Below are 18,902 nucleotides of genomic sequence, written 5' to 3'. Positions count from 1 at the left end.
ACCTTGATCTCTGCCTTGTGACACCATGGACAGAGGATCCAGCTAATTGTGCCAGACTCCTGATCTATCAAAACGGTGAGGATATGAATACCTATGCGCTGTTTGAAGCTGTTAAATTTAAAACTCACTACACAACAGAAAACTGATACAGATTTTGGTGCCTGGATGTGGGGTGCTGCCGTAACAAATACCTAAAAACGTGTGTATTAGTTTGCTAGAGCTGCGGTAACAAGGTACCACAGACTGATGGCTTCACCAACAGAAATTTATTTCCCACAGTTCTGGAGGCTGGAAGTCTGAGACCAAGGTGTCTGCAGGGTTGCGTCCTCTAACGCTGCTCTCCTTGACTTGCAGACAGCCTTTTCTCTGTCCTTCCCAACGTCTCTTCCCTCTTCTGATCAGGACACCAGTCTGATTGGATGAGGGCCCCTACCTTATGACCTCATTTAATCTTAATGACATCCTTAAAGACCCTATTTCCAAATAAAATCACATTTGGGGTTAGGGCTTCAACTTATGACTTTTTTGGGGTGTGTGTGTGTGGACAATTCGATCTATAGCAACACAGGCATTTTGCAACCAGAAGTGGGTAGAGGCTGGCGGAATTTTAAGGAGCGTGGTGGAGAAAGTCTAACTTGCCATGATCAGACTCTCACTAGAAATCTGGACTTTGAGGATGCTGACAGTGAGGCCTCAGAAGCAAATGAGGAACATGTCATCGGACCCTGGAGGAAGGGGGATCCTTGCCATATGCTGGCAGAAAGCTTGGCAAAACTGTCTTCTGGAATTCCATGGAAAAGAGAAGCTTTATGTGATAAACTTGGTGACCTGCCTAAAGAGATTGCCAAGAAAAGTGCAGAATGTGTTGCCTGTTCTCTTCTTTCTGCTCACAGTAAAGCGCAAGAGGAGAGAGATTCATTGAAGGGAATTTTTTTTTTTTAAGGGAACCAGAATCTCATGACTTAAAAAACTCCAAGCCTCTCCAGATGGCAAAGATGAGAAAGTTAAGGGCTGGCCTCTCAGGAAAGCTTGCTCTAGAGAAAAGGCTGAGGGCACATTCCTATAACCAACTCTCAGCTGAAAACACAGAAAGACCCAAGGTCGGAGTGGGCGATCACACAAAGGGCCTTTTCAAAAAATTAAGGGGGTGCTCCCAGGTCTTCTTGATCAGACCAGAGACGCTTTAGGAAGCTTAAAGGCTCTGTCCCTCAGCCGTCTCAGGTGGTGGCCGAGGTATGGGAGGGTGTATCTTAACATCTGTGGCTATAGCTTTTGCCTCATGGGGGGAACCACAGAGAAATCCACACAAGGTCTACAAAGTTCCTGAGAAACTGTTTCAATAGAACCACTGCCAGCCTGGACTGCAAAGGACACGAGATATTACAACAGGAGGCTCTCAAGCCCCTCTGCACCCCCCACCCCCAATTTCCACCGGCTGATAAAATGACTCGGCTGCAAACACAGACTAGGAGGCAGAACCAAGACCCTGAGAGCCAGGCCTGAGACACTGAGGATCATTCTCAAGATTGAAACCTAATCAAGAAACTCAGATGTGGAATCTTAGAAAACAAAAATGGACACTATGAACTCATCTACAAAACAGAAACAGACTTGCAGACTTAGTAAACAATCTTATTGTTAATGGGGAAAAGAGGTGGGAGGGGATGAATTTAAGAGTTTGAGATTTACAAATGTTAGCCACTATATATAAAAATAGATGACACACACACACACACAAAAGAAACTCTCAACATTTGCCAGGCTGGATTGCACAACAGCTTGGACCCGTGACTCCTTTTTACCGTCCGTTTCTCCTGTTTTGAACCTGCAGTATCTACAGCGATCATCCAGCGCCTGCCCCACCATCACATGTTGGGGGGCTGGGGGGACACACACTTTGTAGGTTCCCAGTAGCATAGATGGGGGGAACCGTGCCCCGACAGCTGTACTTAACAGATCACACCTGATCAGGTGCTCTGCCCACACCTGACTCCAATTTAGTTTGAGATGATGCTGTAACAGGATGAGAGGAGAAACACGGTCTGGAGTAAATGCATTCTGCACATGGGATGAACAGTGAGAACCAGAGTGGACAGGCCCCAGGGTGGCTCCTCAATGATTCTGGGCTCCAGGTGCTCATGCCTTTGTGGGATCCCCCTCCACCAGCGTGGGCATGACCTGAGCTTGCTTTTAACCAACAGAACATGGCTGAGGTGAGAGGATGCCACGTCCACGGTTGAGTGTTAGATGCTATGGCAAATGTAATGGGATGTCACATGTCCCGTGGTTATGTTACATGATATGGCAACAGTGACAGGGTGACATGTCATGATTATGTCCTGACGTATACATACAACTCCCAAGCAGGTAGCTCTCGCTCTCCTGCTGGCTTTGAGGAAGCAAACTCCATAAGTTCTGCAAGAGCAAAGAAAAGAATTCTGCCAACAACCTAAATGAGCCTGGGCATGGATTCTTCCCTGGTTGAGCCTCCAGATGGCCAGGAAGCCCAGCTGAAAGCAGACTCAGAGAAACTGTGAGGTAACAAATGTGTGCTCTTGTAAGCCATTACGTGTGTGGTAATTTATTATGCAGCATTAGAAAATGAATACAGAGATTCTCAATAGGCGATCGATTGTGTGCTTACAGCAAACTCTTAGACTTGTGCCGTCTTGGGTGCAGACTTCTCAGTGTAATTTTCCCCTTGTAGGTAACAGTGGTAGTATCCAGTCAGCTGGACGGTGACGTGCAGCTTGGAAGTGATCAAAACATTGATAAACTGCTTTATCACTAGTTCAGAGTCAAGAATATAATGCTTACATTTAAAATTACATGACAAGAATATGGTAATGAATATATGTATGTATATGTATGACCGGGACATTGTGCTGTACACCAGAAATTGACACCTTGTAACTGATTGCACTTCAATTAAAATAAAATAAAATAACATGACAAAATGATAAAAACTATAGGATTTGATGGAGCCCCCAAAGAAGCCTCCAGCTGCCATCTTAGTGCCCCAATTTCTATGAGATGCTAAATGAAAGATAAAATGAAATCTTTCAAGTTCCAAGCATGTGTGGGAGTCACAGGGAGCCACATGCTTTTTCCTTTTGATTTAGAAGTTACTATTTTCAGTTAGGTGACCCCTGCGAGCAGAGAAGAACTAGGGCAAACAAGCCATCCCTGAGAATATCACCCTTGTATGTAGAATGTCCCAGTTATCAAAGCACCATCATCCTCATCTGGCAAGTTCAGCTGTCGGGAGTTCAGAGCCAGCCACACAATGGGAAGCCAGCACAAGTCTGGATTGATGCCTGTGATCTGAGGGTTTGCGGTTTGACCTCAGATGTGATCGGCTCAGGGAGCAGGGAGGCCACTGTGGAGAGAGGGAGCCACAGGCGTTTCAGCGTTCACTCATCTGCTTCTTGGCGCCTGTGTTCTGTCCCTGTGTGGGATCTGTTCCATCTTCTCTCCGGAGTTACAGTCGGAGACCAGAGTCACTGGAGGAATGCTGGGCAAGGGGTTTTAAAGAAGAGGAGGCACTTGGAAATAGACCTAACCATCCATCAGGCATAAATTACTTTCCCATACAACCTATTACAGACAACGGCTTTAAAATAGTGCATTCTATTGAGGTTTACCTTCAGGGCGACTGCAGGTACCAAACTCTTGAGAGGGAGTGATTGAGAACATTTGTTCTTGGGGCGTTAGTGGTCCAATTGTAATTGGAAAGCTAGGATCTCCCAAATTCCAGGAGCATGGGATGTGACAGTCTAGCTGTCTTCTCCTTATTCCAGTGAATTGCAGGTGTGGGACCCAGTCATTAGCAGATTATAGAAATGTCACACTGGGTGCCAGGATGAGGCAGCCGAGAGGCCCAGAGGAGGTGTGTGGTTAATATCCTGCCCTCCTCAAAATGGAAGAAGGTGTGAGTACCTGCAGCCATCACTTTCCTGTGATAATGTCCTCCACCCTGGAAACATCAGCCTTTGAGTTTCAGAGTAACAGCTAGGCCATATGAGTTTAAGGCTGCTCCAACAGGAAAGGAAATGTGGAGGTAGCTTAAACGAAAGACTACAGTAAAAGAAGAAAGATGATACGTAAAAGTGGTTCATGTTAATTTTTCCTTTTTTAAAAATTTTTGGAGGTGGCTGTGTGTGTATGGTGGGGAGGTGGAGTAGAGGTAGGGACACGGGGAGTGGTGGGCATGGGGCATGCCAACTATTAACTTTATTTATACAATAGAAAATGCCTTTCAGAAGTTTCTGGATTTGGTTGGGTCACAGAAATGAAGATAGATCATAAACTTGGCTTTGGTTTTGGCCTTACCCACTCTTTTGGGACAAAACGTATCTTGCCGAAATCTCCTGAACTCAGGCAAGTGAAAGCATTTGGAGCCGGTGTAATGTTTTTCTTTCACAGTCTCTGTGGTGGTGGGAATGTTGAGAAGGCATATGGAAAATGGAAGGAGAGATTCCAGAAAGTAATGGGCACCAAGGGAGTTGTGAGAGTCCAAGTCTGTGGTCCTCACTGGTTTTAAAGGTGCAGAAATATCACAATGGATTCACCACCTGTCCTCCCAGTGAGAGCCTTGGTTCCAGTCAACCTAATGGACACTGCTACAGGTGTTTTCAACCGGTGTTTTTGATGAGAGATTTTAGAATATAGGTGATCTGTCCCCAGAGTTCCATTTTATAATCCCCTTTTCATTTTTTTTAAATAACAATCTTTACAACACACACATTATTTCTTCTGCAAGAGGTTTGTGTTTTTCTGAAATGTCTTCTGACAATCATGGAGTTGGAAGGACTCCCTGAATCCCAACTATTCATACCCATTTAATTAATATGCCCCTAAAACCCACAGGATTGCATATCAAATCAATCTCACTGGCACACTTTAAAGTTGGATCTGACCCTTAAATGAATAAATTCATTTTGTAATAGAACAATTTCTTGATCTGAGACCTGTGTCCTTCACGCATAGGGGTTTAACCAATAGTAACCCCTGACTGTGGCTTAGAAGGCCCCCACTCCATCTGGACCCAATTTCCCTTGTGTCTGACCATATCTCCCACCCCCTCGCAAAGCCCACTCCGCTCCAGCCCCACAGGCTGTCTGTCCTTTAAACTTCCCACCCCCACGTCTTTGCACTGTTTTCCTTCTGCCTGTGAATTTCACCCCCTCCTGGGCCTTCTCCCTGTCACTTTCATGGGAGGACTCTCCTCACCAACTCTGGATAGAGTCACCCTCAGGTACTTTCGGAGGATATCTTATTTTCTTCATCAAACTTATTGCTACTGTAGCTGTGTTGTTTGCTTACTTAAAGGACCACCGCTTGTTTTCCCTTGAGAATTCCAGCTCCCCAGAGCAGGGACCTGGCACTTTCTGTCCACAAGGACAACCCCCTCACCGAGCACAATGCCTGGCATGGAGTGAGCATGCAACAAACACTTGTTGAACGAATGAGTGAATTTAATGTAGAATGTTCTGCATCCTGGAGGTTTTAAAGCTACAGCTCTCAGACTTGACTTTGAATTAACAAGTTTTGGCAACCCTGGGTACACAGGAGGACACAAACTCTGAGAAAATAACAGCAAGAATGACACCACTGCCATCATTCCCTGCAGTGACAACAATACATTAGATTCTGCTTCCTGAGTACCTAGTAGCTTGTTTGAGATGGTGTCTTTTATCTTTCAGGTTTGGTAGGACTTTTATAATCCTAGGAAGGTTTAAAATAAGTATTGCAGAGTAACCTGAGAAATTATAAAATATATACTGAAAGAATGAGGAAATGAAGCAAAACCAGAACATCAGTATTTTTATAAGAGGTTAAGCATTGGTACAAATATATCTTATCGCCGTTATGATATTTTAGGTATCTTTACTGTTTCTGTTGCATTTACTTTTTTTCAAATGCATGTGTTTACTCTTTTTTTTCACTTTTTTATGTGCTTATAGTTAAAGCAGCCAAGAAAATTTGATCTAACCCACCTGTGATTTTCTTGAAATATTTGGGAAATTTTGACTAATTAATATTTAAATCTATAATATGACCAATGGAATTAATTTAAGAGTTAGTAGGTACTGGTATTCTAAAATGTTACTTAATAGAGCCATAATTTTTTCATGTTACTAAGTACAAACAGTAGAATGTATTCTCTAAATATCAAAGTCCTTTGGATAGTTAGGATTTTGCCATTTAATCTTGCAAGGGAAACATGAGCACCTTCATTTTACAGACGAGGAAACTTCTATTCAAAGAAGCAGGTAGGTGACTTATCTAAAGCCATGCGGTTTGTAATTGGCTGATCCTGGCCTTAGATCCCATGGTGCTGACTTCTCAGGTCTTCTCTTCCCATTTCTGAAAGCCTAGATGCATGAACATCAGGGCATTGACTTTCATGCTGTAAGGAAGATGCTTCTACGCTCACCATCATATTTCAGCGGAAACAGATCTAAAAGAAGAAATAGGTAAACCACAGGGACTTAAGAAGATAAGAAAATCATGGGGGATCCATGAGCTTTAAGGGGGGACCCAAAGGGAAATATCAGAACGAAAATAAAAGGACAGAAGCCACCTAGCCCAGCTGAAGGTCAGTGTGAGGCTTCCATGTTACACCCCATGGATCAGGGATGAGAGCCTGAAAAGTCATGTTGGGGCAACTCTCAGTTCTCAGAATTACTGGAAGTTTCATTCGGTTAAGGGCTTGGCAACCATCTGATACACAGTTTGAACTTGGTGACAACTCTCAGAAGGTGGAGGTGGCGCTAAAAGAAACAGTCCCTTGAGACTGAATTCTGACTAATGAGGAAGAGGACATCAGTGATGGAGAAACGAGAAGGAACCTTGGGAGAAACCGTTGCCTTGGGTCAAAGGGAGATCATACCAAAAAATGACGGAGAGTTGCCCTGTATTTTAGGAAAGCAAATTTCAAAAAAATATTCAAGGCAAGGGTGAATCCCATGGAAACAGGACAAAGCAGGATGATGTGGCTCTGAAACCTTCAATCCTGAATGCAAAGTTGTGAATCATGAAAAGGGAAAAAAGATGGAGAATTACAGAGTTATGAAGATGGACTCATTCTTCAATGTGCTTCAACGTAAACTATAACATGGGAGAAAACAGAGCAATGGCAAAAGTCTTGCAGAATGGGGAGGCCAGACTTGAGGATTTACCTCTCTTGATTTTACCTGTTTGTGTGAATAGAGTGGTTTTTATGCAACAATCAGGGGTAGGAGATGAGGATGAGGGAAACTCAGCGTCGGAAGATTATAAACTCCCAAAGACCGCCAGGATGAAGAAAACTCAGTCAGAGTCAGTTGTGCTTTGATATTCTCTGTGATTCTTTAAACTTGAAAGGATAAAAAGAAGATTTTTAGAAAGGATTAGAAGGCTACATTAGAAAAGGGAATGCTGAGTAAGGATGTTGGAATTCTAAATGACTTCAAAACCCTTGGCTTAGAGAAATGAAATTCTATGACACTAAAAGGGATGAAATTTTGCCTTCAATAATCTATGAGACAGTTGTAGACCCCAAAGATTACCAGCCAAATGGAGAAGACAAGTCTCTCTGTTTTCATAAAAAAAAAAAGAACACAAGAAAAAACTCTGGGTAGTATATGAAGAGCACATTGTAGAAGCTACAGATAATCAAATTTGATGTCAGCCCTAAGACAATGGTTCTCAAACTTTCTGGTTTCAAGAACGACTTATAATTATTGAGGACTACAAAGACTTCGGTTTATGTTATATTTATTAATACTTACTATATTTGAAACTAAAACTGAGAAACGTTTAAAACACAAGAACACAAAGCACAGATCCATGAGGTGTCAGACCAATGACATTAACACACAACAGGAAGCTTCTAGCAGAGAATGAGGATGAAAATGGCAAATGATGCTTTAGTATTATAATGAAAATAGTTTTGATCTTGCAGACCTCCTGAGACAGTCTGAAGGACCCCCAGGGGTTCTGGACAAAACTTTGAGAACTGGTGCAAGAAAACTTCTCACCATGTGCCCAAGGGGACATAGACAAGGATATTCATGACAATATTACTTATAAATAGGAAATACTTGACAATATCCTTTCATTGAGAAATGGATAAGCTGTAAATGGCTATTATTTTAAAAAGAAATTCATATTGATTTGAAGAAAATGAATTTATCTCAAAAATGTTAAGTAAAAAAAGCAAGTTAGAGAATATTATATAGAGTATGACATCATTTAATGAAATTTAAATATGTCAAAAAACACTATTAACATTGTTTCTATCGTCTTACTTGAAAATGAAAACAATCTGAAACACTACAATGTGCTATTTGTTTACTTTAGATAGAAGCTACAAAGGATTTTTAACATGATCCTCTGTAATTTTTTTTTTTTAGCAGTTTTCAAAATGATTTCTAGGCTGTTACAACAGGTGATTAGTAAGTTCCAGCTTCAGTCCACCTAAGACAGTGGTTCTTAAAGTGTGCCCTCCACCCATCAGTAGCACCAGCATCATCTGAGAACTTGTTAGATGTGCAAACCATGGGACCCCCCACAGGCCTACGGAGTCAGAGTCTCAGGAGTGGGCCCCAGGAATCTCAGTTGTAACCAGCTCCTCAGGAGGTGCTGATGAAAGCTCAAGTCTGAGAGCCACTGGGCAAGAACGAATGCGACCATTCAACCTGCCCTTTACATAAATGTATCTAATTCTGCAGGAATTTTGGTAACATTGCTTATGACATCCTTGTGGACAAAATGATGTTAGATACAAAGAGGAGTTTCTCAAAGATATTTGCCAAATGTTTTATGTTTTCGAGGGATCTCCCCACCCCGCCCCCCACCTTGCCTACATGCCTTTGGCTTCGGTGCATGAACTTTAACTTGTGACACGAATCTGAGCTAACCTGTGGCTCCTGGTTACATTTCTGAGATTTTGGAAACGTTGGCCAAGGTAAACTTGTGTTAATACCTTATGTGGACAAATTCATTTTTAATGACCTAAATCAAGGTTATCAAAGTGTGGTCCCCAGACCAGCAGCATCAGCATCACCTGGAAACTTATTAGAAGTGCAAATTCTTTGGCTTCATCCCAGTCCTGCTCCATCAGGAACTCTGGGGATGGGCCCAGCAATCTTTATCAAGCCCTCCACGTGATTCCATTGGACTGTAGTTTGAGAAACACTGACCTAAATAAATCTACATATAAGAGGTGTGTCCTTCTGAGTGTGACGTGCAATCTAAAGAAGGCTTGAATAGGAACAGCTGACACTTTAATCAGTCAGAGAAGAGAATGTCGGTTGCATGGGTGAATTTCCATTTGGAACCAGTCTGCCCGAAGCTCACTGACCAATCCTGGCCACCGCGGGAGGCACATTCACTCCTTCCAGCACTGCTTTTATGTCGCCGTCTCTCTCACTTTCCTTTGTCTACTTTAAAGGACAACTGGACCAAATTAGAACTGTCAGTTCTAGTTAACATAAAAAAAAAACTTTGCCGAGATAGCTTCAAATCTCCACAACTCTGCCTATGCACCCCTTTCTAAAAATTCATTCATAGCTTCTTATTCCAAAGATTGTTCTGACTTCTGCAACATATTCTGAATGGTTTATAGTCTGTCCTTCTCAAGTGACTTGGAAGATTTCTCCAGAGAAGTGAGAAATCCAAACTTCCCACAAAGTGAGATCATCTGAACCTCATGGCACACTTTGGCCCCTTGCACCTTTTATTTTCCTTATTCCAAGAGGCTGGTAGGGCCAGCAGGTTTCTCTCGGACCACTGATATTGTCCAACATGTGCCTACAGCACCAACTGCACATGCAGGATCTGGAGAAAGAGAGGTTCCATCGATAGGACTCTGGTAAGAGTCTAAAGTCTGGATTTCTTGGGTGTCCTTCAATTAAAAGCATTTAAATAACTCCACTCTTTCTGGGGAAAATCCAACCTAGCTGACCCTTGTTTTGTCACTCCTTGTCTGTTTTTATTTTTTTTTTTAATTTTTTTTTCTCACAGGCAAAGCTGTGCCTGAGGTCCCATCTGCAGAAATCCAGGACTGGATTCATACTTGAGATGTATTTTCCAGTTGTCTCGCCTTTAGCATTCACGTGCCTCTAACAAACAATCCCATTTCATCCAGACTGGATACGCACACCCTTGGCATCAGGACTAGGAAGCCCATGACGTGAGTCAGAGAATCACGGGGCTCAGGAGCTCAGCAGTTAGGAATCCCTGCTCCATCTCTCAGGAGGGCTGGTAAGTTCTGTCTGGGAGGGATGATGAGCTGGCCCATCCAGGAGATGGAAGAAAAGAGCTGGAAGGTCCTGTAAAGTCCTGCATCCACTACGCCTAGTGGATTATCACTAAGATGAGAGTCCTCTCTCACTGCCAACCAAGACCTGCTAGGACCTGGACAAGTGAGAACCATGGTGAAATAAATGTTACTCTGTCCTCACCCAATGATAAATGCACTCCCTAATAAGACAGCACATTCTGAGCCTTTAGCTAGGATGTTACACTCAGTCTGCTTCCTTCCAGAATGTTCCACATCCAATGATAACTGTACTCAAGAACAAGAAAATAGCCCTCATTTCATGTGGGCATGTTTCCTTTGCCATGATGGTCAATAGCAGATAACTCTTCTGGGCACACTGTACATTCCATTTTCTGGGTTTTATAAAAACTTGAAATATGAGAAAAAAAATACAACTAAAAAGCAAATTCTTTCCAATCCCATGTTCATTTTAGATAAGGTCCATCCTATTATTTGGTCATTAGTAAGGCATTAGTCTTTTTTTGGGGGGGGGAGAAAATCGTGTTCAATAGTAGAATATTGCCTAACATTAGCCAGTAGAGTTGGTTAATTGGTCAGTTTCTATTAAGTATCAATCAATACCTGTTTAAAACGAGACGTTCCTTTTTTATCCCTAAGGATTTATCTTCTCAAATATCCACCTTCTGAGTATTTTACAATTTAGTTGGCCGGAAAAGTTTCAAAATCTTATCAGAACACCAAATTCACAAGATGCAGGATTAGAACACTCTGTATTGATCTCTGGGCAGAACAGACCCACACGTTCAATACGAGAACAGAATGACCAAGACCGTGTGTAAATGAGGGGATCAGAATTCTAGCCTGCTCAGCGCAGGTGACCTACTATAAGCATTTCTTGTAATTTATCAACTAGGTTCCTTCCCTTTACACCCTTCAAAAATGTATCCACTATTGTTTGACCTTTCATTTAAACCCAGTGTACTCAGTATGCACGTTAATACAAAATAAGGTAGTTACATAGCTCAGATGCCTACTAATATAAGGAGCAAGGATAGACCCTGACCTACTGGATACATGGTGATAAGCTTCAATGATGCTCAACTGCCATAGGGAGCTTTTGGGCCATCACTTGGTGGTCCAGGGAATTCTTATCATTCTGAGGTGCAGAAGGAAACTGCAATGGCTGGATTTTCCTTGTAGTCTCTTGACATGCCTGAAATTTACTGGATCTGATTTCCTTTTTAATGCAATTATTTTGATGAACATTCCTTGCCAAACCAAAGCTAGCAGTCATCTTTGCTATGATGAAGTCTACATTTTTCCCTCATACAATTAACAGTTTAATAATAACATTTTATAGTTACATTATTTGATTGTATTCAGGGATACTCCAGATGCTCAGGAAGCAGGGAACCCAATAATTTATAGTGTTTACCGTGTCACTAAAAAAAATATTCGACAGACAAGAATTTTATACTTTTTCTTAGTTGAATAAAATTAATTTTGTTTTGTTAAAGTTATTGTTATTTGCTATTTGTATAACACCTTAAAGTATGTCAGATGATTATTCTAAAAAATTTTTATTGAAGCATTTAAAAAAAAATCCCACGCCAAAAATCTTCTAGCCATTTAAGGTAAATTATATCCTATTCTAGGACTCAAATGATTCATTTTATTTGCAATAGCTCTCTTTTAGACTATGAGTACTATATATATAGTTCTATATATATGTGTGTATATAGTTCTCTATATATATACACACACATATGTAAAATTTTATATATATATAAGTATGTACTTATAAATATAAATATATATTTGATCATATGTATGCATGTATGCGTGTAACCATACATGAATCACTTATTATTGCTAAAAATATGTTATTACTAATTCGACACAAGTTTAAAGATTCTGAGGGCAAATGCAAAAACACAAGGATGTTTAATATAACATCTCCTTGGCGGGGGAGGATATAACTCAAGTTGTAGAGCACATGCCTAGAATGCACAGGGTCCTGGGTTCAGTTCCTAGCACCTCCTCTAAAAATAAATAAATAAATGAACCTAATTACCTCCCTGCCAAAAAAAAAAAGAAAAAAAGAAAAAAAAGTCTCTTCAGAGGTTATTGTCAATATTTATCAGAGGGGTGGGGAAGATATTCTTTAGTGTAAAGACTAGCAAACACAATTTAAAACAGAAATTAAAATGTCCTATTTTGTGATTGCATTGTATGTGTCTGATTTAGAAAACACTCACATCTGAAAGCTGAGGTTATTTTTCATGGGTTGCCATTTACAATAAGGGGTGAACATGACAATGGTTGAAGAATAATTTTGGATAATCTGTAGGTATTTAAAAACCAGTACATGATTTAGGCATTTTGTAGCTCGCCCGTAAAGATGGTGCACCTCATTCAAAAGAAAGCACACTCCCTCAGCCAACTCAAAAGAGCATCCTCACCGTACCTTCATGGGAGCCAGCTGGATGGGAGTGATGCATGAAGGGTCCACCATGGGCTTCGGCCTGTTGGCCGTGTCTGCTAACAGGCTGTGCCACTGCTGGGGGAGGCCGGTAAATTTCTGCTCTTGTGGATCAAACCCCGTGTGAACCCTGTGTTCAAAGTTGGACGGGCCGGATATTTCAATCTTTTTCTTTTTCTTCCCAAACATGATGCAAAAACCTGAGACACGCAAAAAGAAAAGAGGAGTTGTTAGATCTCGCCAGCAGAAGACATAGGAAAATGAGCAGTTCATTTATAGTTATATCTTTTCCATTATTCCTCTACCTATCAGCTGGGAAAGATGGAATTTGTATTTTCAGGGTCTGCAGATTAGATAATGTCATTCCAAACTTTTCATTCTCTCCTTGCACTTGCCATATGGAGTATAGTTTCCTGACACACTGAGCTTGGATTTGACCATGTGACCTGCTTTGACTAAGGGCCTGTGGATGGAAGAAAGTGTTTCATTTCAAGGCCCCTCTTCCTAATGCCATCGCCTTGGGGGTTGGGATTTCAACATACAAATTTTGGACAGACACAGTCAGACCGCAGCACTGCCTACGTATTCTCTCGACAGGGCTCAGACTTTTCCCAGCACTAACTCCCCAGCCTTTATCAGAACCCATTTCCCCATCCATCCGGGTGGTTACTTCAGACTAATTTAGGAAACTCAGTAAGGTAATAATGAAAAGCTAAAGAAAGATGATAAAGGCTCAAAAAGACCTTGATATGCTATCTCTCATGAAAAGCATAATTACATTTTTTTATTCTTTAAGCACCTTACTATAATTAGGTTAATAAATATAGATCAATTGATTTCAAACATTTCAGAGCATCTAAGCCAAAGTATAAAGAATTAAAGGAACCCAGCTGTAGTAGACTGTCACAGAAACAGTCCCCAGTGTTTCAGGTCTCCCAGTGTCATGCCCTTGGGTGAGTCCCTACCACTCACTCTGGACCTGGATATATAACCTACTGTGGCCAGTGGGACAATAGAAACCAGTAACACAAGCATGAAACGTGCTTGCCCTTTGGGGCTTGCCCTATTGCTGCTCTTGGAACCAGCAGCCAGCATGAGAATAAGGCTGGGGAATGACAGACAGCGTACCCTGTCACCCACCAGCCCATCAGCCCATCAGCCCAGTCAACAACTAGCCCTGGAAGCAGAGCTGCCGGGCTGACCAGCAGTTGCCCACTAAGCAAGCCCACTCAGAACCAGCAGAAGAACCCCCAGCTGAGCTGGACCCAAAGTGCCAACCACAAATACATGGCTGTTGTGTTAAGCCATTACATTCTGGAGTAGATTGTTGCACAGAAAAGCTGATTATTATCTCATAACTTGCATCTTCATTTTCCTCTATTTTAGCTGCTTCAAAGTCTCAAGTAACAATGTCCAATCTGAATAACTATATTAGCTGTTATATAATTGTGTACACTCAGAGGAGTCTTTTTTCAAAGTCTGTTTTTATTGCAGTATAGTCAATTTACAATGTTGTGTTAATTTCTGGTGTACAGCAAAGTGATTCAGTTATATATATATATATATATATATATTCCTTTTCATATTCTTTTTCATTATAGGCTATTATAAGATATTGAATATAGCTTCCTGTGCTATATAGTATAAACTGATTTTTGATCTATTTTATATATAGTAGTGTGTATCTGCAAATCCTGAACTCCCAATTTATCCCTTCATCCTCTCCTTCACCCCTGGTTACCATGAGTTTGTTTTCCATGTCTGTGAGTCTGATTCTGTTTTGTAAATAAGCTCATTTGTGTCATTTTTTTAGATTCCACATATAAATGATGTCATATGGTATTTGTCTTTCTCTTCCTGATTTACTTTATTTAGTATGATATTCTCTATGTCCATCCATGTTGCTGCAAATGGCATTATTTCATTCTTTTTTATGGCTGAGTAGTGTTCCATTGTGTATGTGTGTGTGTGTATATATATATGCACACACACATACACACCACATCTTCTTTATCCAGTCATCTGTCAATGGACATTTAGGTGCTTCCATGTCTTGGAAATAGCCCTGTAAATAGTCCTAATATGAACACCAGGGTGCATGTATCCTTTCAAATTAGAGTTCCCTCTGGATGTATGCCCAGGTGTGGGATTGCTGGATCATATGGTAGGTCTATGTTTAGTTTTTAAAGGAATCTCCATACTGTTATAATGGCTGCACCAAAGTACATTCTCACAAGCATTATAGGAGGGGTTCCCTGTTCTCTATACTGTCTCTCCAGCATTTATGATTCGTGGACTTTTTTTAACGATGGCCATGACTCAGAGGAGTCTTGATTGTGATGCTACTGTCTGGCTGGTCAAGGGCCTAGAACATGTTCAGTGGCCAGGAAATTATTCCAAAGAAGTAAGTGACTTTACATACCATCTCTCTGTTATCCTATAAAAATAAAAATACATTTGAAAATATTTGGTCATGTGTTGGCTGAGTCCACTTAACATTTTAATAAACTTTATGGTCATCAAAAAATAAAACAAGGTGGCAATTGTTTTAGGAAAACAAATCATTTGAGAAGAGTTCTTTTTCCATGTATACACTCCTGAATAAGCACTGAGAATATTAGATCAAATATTTTTAGAACCAGAATAGACATGTCCTACGATTCCCTTCCTGCTTGTGAATTTCTCGGTGGTTGCTATGCCATTCAAGTGAGGATATAAAAAAGGAAAATATCAATGAACTATACTAATCTTGTTTTAAAATAAGACAGTTGTGGAGAGGAAACCCGCAGCTGAATTAATTTGCCTACACTGCATCCTGTGATACTACGCAACTGTAATTTAAATGGTAATCAAGGCAGTTCTGCATGTCTAGTAAGTTTGAGGTAAAGAGGAAACAACTTAAAAGGAAAATTAAGACTTTCTAAATCCTAAAGCAGTGTTCCTGTGAAGCTCACACTTAACTGAAGGCAGAGAGAGAACCCCCATGATGTACGGTGACGTCCCAGGAGTGGTGGCCATTCCTCTGACAGCAATGAGGAATGCCAAGCTCAGGTGAGGGACACATGGTAGGGGACCCTCCTTACATCCAGGTCTGCTTGGGAAGTGGTTTCTTTTCTCCGATGAGTCCATGCTTGGTCTGTGCCTGGCAAAGTGCTAAATGTTGAATGTGACTGATCTCACTTAAAACTCACAGTAACCCCATGCTGGGGTCCCCAAGACCACCCCTAGGTTTGATTTGCTAGAACTCACAGGACTCAGCATAGTGTCATAAGACTCGGCTGTGATTTATTACAGTGAAAGGATACAAAGCAAAAGCAGCCAAGGGAAAAGGTACATGGACAAAATCTGGAGGGAACCAGGAGCAAGTTCCCAGGGATCCTCTTCCAATGGACTCAAAAAGGATGTGATTAATTCCTCTAGCTCTAAATTGTGACAACGTGTTGGAAGTGTTGTTTCCCAGAGAAGCTTGTTAAAGACTCAGTACCTGAGGATTTTATTTGATACCCATCACATAGGCACCTCTGCCTGGCCCATGCCAAAATTTCCAACTTCAGAAGGAAAGCAGGGGTTCAGTATAAACCATCTTGTTTGCATGAACAGTTTGGTTGCATGTAAGCCATTGGAAACCCTCTCCAAATCCAAGTTCTCAGATGCCAGCAAGGGCCAACTTTGCAAATTGGCTTCTCTAAGACATGCAGTCTCAGTCCTGCTATGTTACTGCTTCTGCACAAGAGGTGTTATTATCATACCCCCATTTTACAGAAGAGAAAACAGTAGCTCAGAGGTAAGAAACTGGCAAAGCTAGAGACTCAGAACCTCAAAGCACATACTTGGAGTTACCACACGGTAAATCAGGGAACCACTGGATTTTTATACCTTTTTAGTAAACCATGTGTGGTATATTTCTTTCCTAAGATATTTTTAAACCAACTGAAAACAAACCCTTGCTAAAATTAATGTGTATTAGAATATATTCAAATAAGACTTCAAAAAATCGTCCTTCAAAAAATATTTATATGAGTGGCAGAGAAAAGAAGAGGGCTACCACCCATCATTTTAAATTATCTAGAGTAGACGTTCACAAATGACTGAAGAAGCAGCTATCTTTTGGGAAACAGACCAGGTGACAACTTGGTCTTCCAAATGGAGACAGCCTGTTTAGAATCTCATCTGCCTGAGAAACAGCAGTTCATACAGAATGAGTGTTCAGCAAGGTGTTCGAATCATGAGTAGATTTCTAATCTTGGGCCCTTTGACCCCTGTTTCTGCTGTTCCACATTACTTGCTAAAGTTTTTGAATATTGGCAAAACCTACCTAATTCTGTGGTAGCCATATCCACTGAGAGTGGCATGGAGCTTGGGAAAGAAATCGCTCTTTGATTGGTGAATTTCACATTTACAGTTGAATGAGCAGTGGAGACATTTCAGGAAGCCACATATGAGAGATGGACATAAACTAACGCTGCCTGTTTCTAGCCTCTCTAAAATGTCTTTCAGCTCACACGTGCTCAGCTTAAGAGATAAGCGCTGTATTAGAGTTCTCAAGCTGGAGAACCAGGAAAGCGAGTGATGTAATTCAGTCCAGTTCTGTCAGTCCTGAGAATCAGGGGCTGATGGTATTAAGTCCGGGTCTGAGTTTGAAAAGGGAAGAACAAAGAGCAACAACGTCCAAGGGCAGGAGAAGACAGAAGTCTCGCCTAGGGCAAGGGAGAGAGTGAATTCACCCCTCTTTTGTCTTTTTGTTCTACTTGGGCCATCCAACCACCCATGTTGGGGAGGGCTATATTCAATTCACCAATCCGAATGCTAATCTCTTCCAGAAACAGCCTCAAAGACATACCCAGAAATAATCTTTACCAGCTATCTGGACGTCCCTTGGCCCAGTCAAGCTGACACATAATATTAACCATCACAAGCATGTAGGGGAGAGTTTACAAGGACATTCCTGTTTATGTAGAAAAGCAACCTTGTAGGTAGATTTTAAAACCACCTGACAGCAAGCCTGCCAGCTGGCCACTATTTACTCTCCTGATTATCTTTGGCTCAAAAAGTCCATTTCAGGAACATGAATTCCATTTTCAACTTTTGTGCTCAAAGTATAATTTGTTTTATAAATATGCCTGGTAGTTTTATATTTTTCTTTTACAACTTCTGCTGTTCTTGGATGGATAGATCAGCAAAAAAAGGTAATTGGCCGCTTGGAAAGGGCACATGGACTTTATCAGAGCATAACTCTGAGCACGAGAACCGCATTTTTGCAACACTGTCATTAGTATCGTGGTCCAACCAGGAAACAAAAGCGTCTTTTAGTGGCTGCATCCCCTGTTCCTGGGCACCAGAGCACCATAGACTTGATAACCTGTAATACCCTTTGTCCTACTGGGGACATTTATTGAAACACTTTCAGTTTTGCTAACGTGACTGGGGAATGCTGCATCTAAGACACTGTCACCTAAATGTGGAAATGAAAGGGAGGGTGCATGTACATGCTGGACACTCTACTGGAGACAGCGTGACAGAGCCCTCCTGCAGGCCATCCCAGGCTCCTCCAGTGGCCCGTCAGTGCCCACTGGCCACAGCATATTCAAGAGACTTCCTTTCCTTGAACCCACAGCATCATAAGAGACGTTCTTTAATGCATCACGGAACACAAAATCCAACCTTGTGCTAAGAACAGAAGTCAGCGAAAATTTCTATAACAAAAGGCATTTGACATAAATCTGGTTGTAATTGTAATTACACATGTTGTAACATGCCTTTTAAGACATACGTAGCAAAATTCAAATGGCAGGCAAGATTCATTTTTTGGAGGTAAAAAGTGATTTGGTTATTATTTTACATTTCTTGAAGTGTATTTAGGATGGCTTCCCCTGAACGCGGATTATTATTATATTTACATGCTGTTTTAAATTTCTTATGTATTTGTCTATACACATGGTACTGTTAAATATTTAACTAGTGTCCTTCCAGAAATATCTCAGAAAAGTTTTTTTGTTTATTTCCATTTTTAAGTGGTTATCTTATTTTTAAGTGGTTCACATATGCCTTTTCTTCTACATTTAGGTGCAATCATGTAAATGTCTTCCTTTGTTCTTCTTGAGACTAAAATTCTTAATAGGCTTTCTAAGAAGGTACATCAGAAGAGGATTC

General features: G+C 41.1%; 1 protein-coding gene across 1 annotated transcript in view; it reads right to left on the bottom strand.

The window, feature by feature from the left end:
* The window catches only part of PAK5 (p21 (RAC1) activated kinase 5), a 245,165-nt gene that overhangs the window by 79,321 nt on the left and 146,942 nt on the right, over positions 1–18,902 (bottom strand). Inside the window, exon 4 of the mRNA XM_032461833.1 lies at positions 12,738–12,952. Within this exon, the coding sequence (XP_032317724.1) occupies positions 12,738–12,941 (204 nt within the window). The 5' untranslated portion in view covers positions 12,942–12,952. The remainder of the gene's footprint in view (positions 1–12,737; positions 12,953–18,902) is intronic.

The sequence above is a fragment of the Camelus ferus genome, chromosome 19, assembly GCF_009834535.1.
Source record: "Camelus ferus isolate YT-003-E chromosome 19, BCGSAC_Cfer_1.0, whole genome shotgun sequence".
Lineage (NCBI taxonomy): Eukaryota > Metazoa > Chordata > Mammalia > Artiodactyla > Camelidae > Camelus > Camelus ferus.
This window is presented reverse-complemented; position numbering and strand designations above follow the sequence as displayed.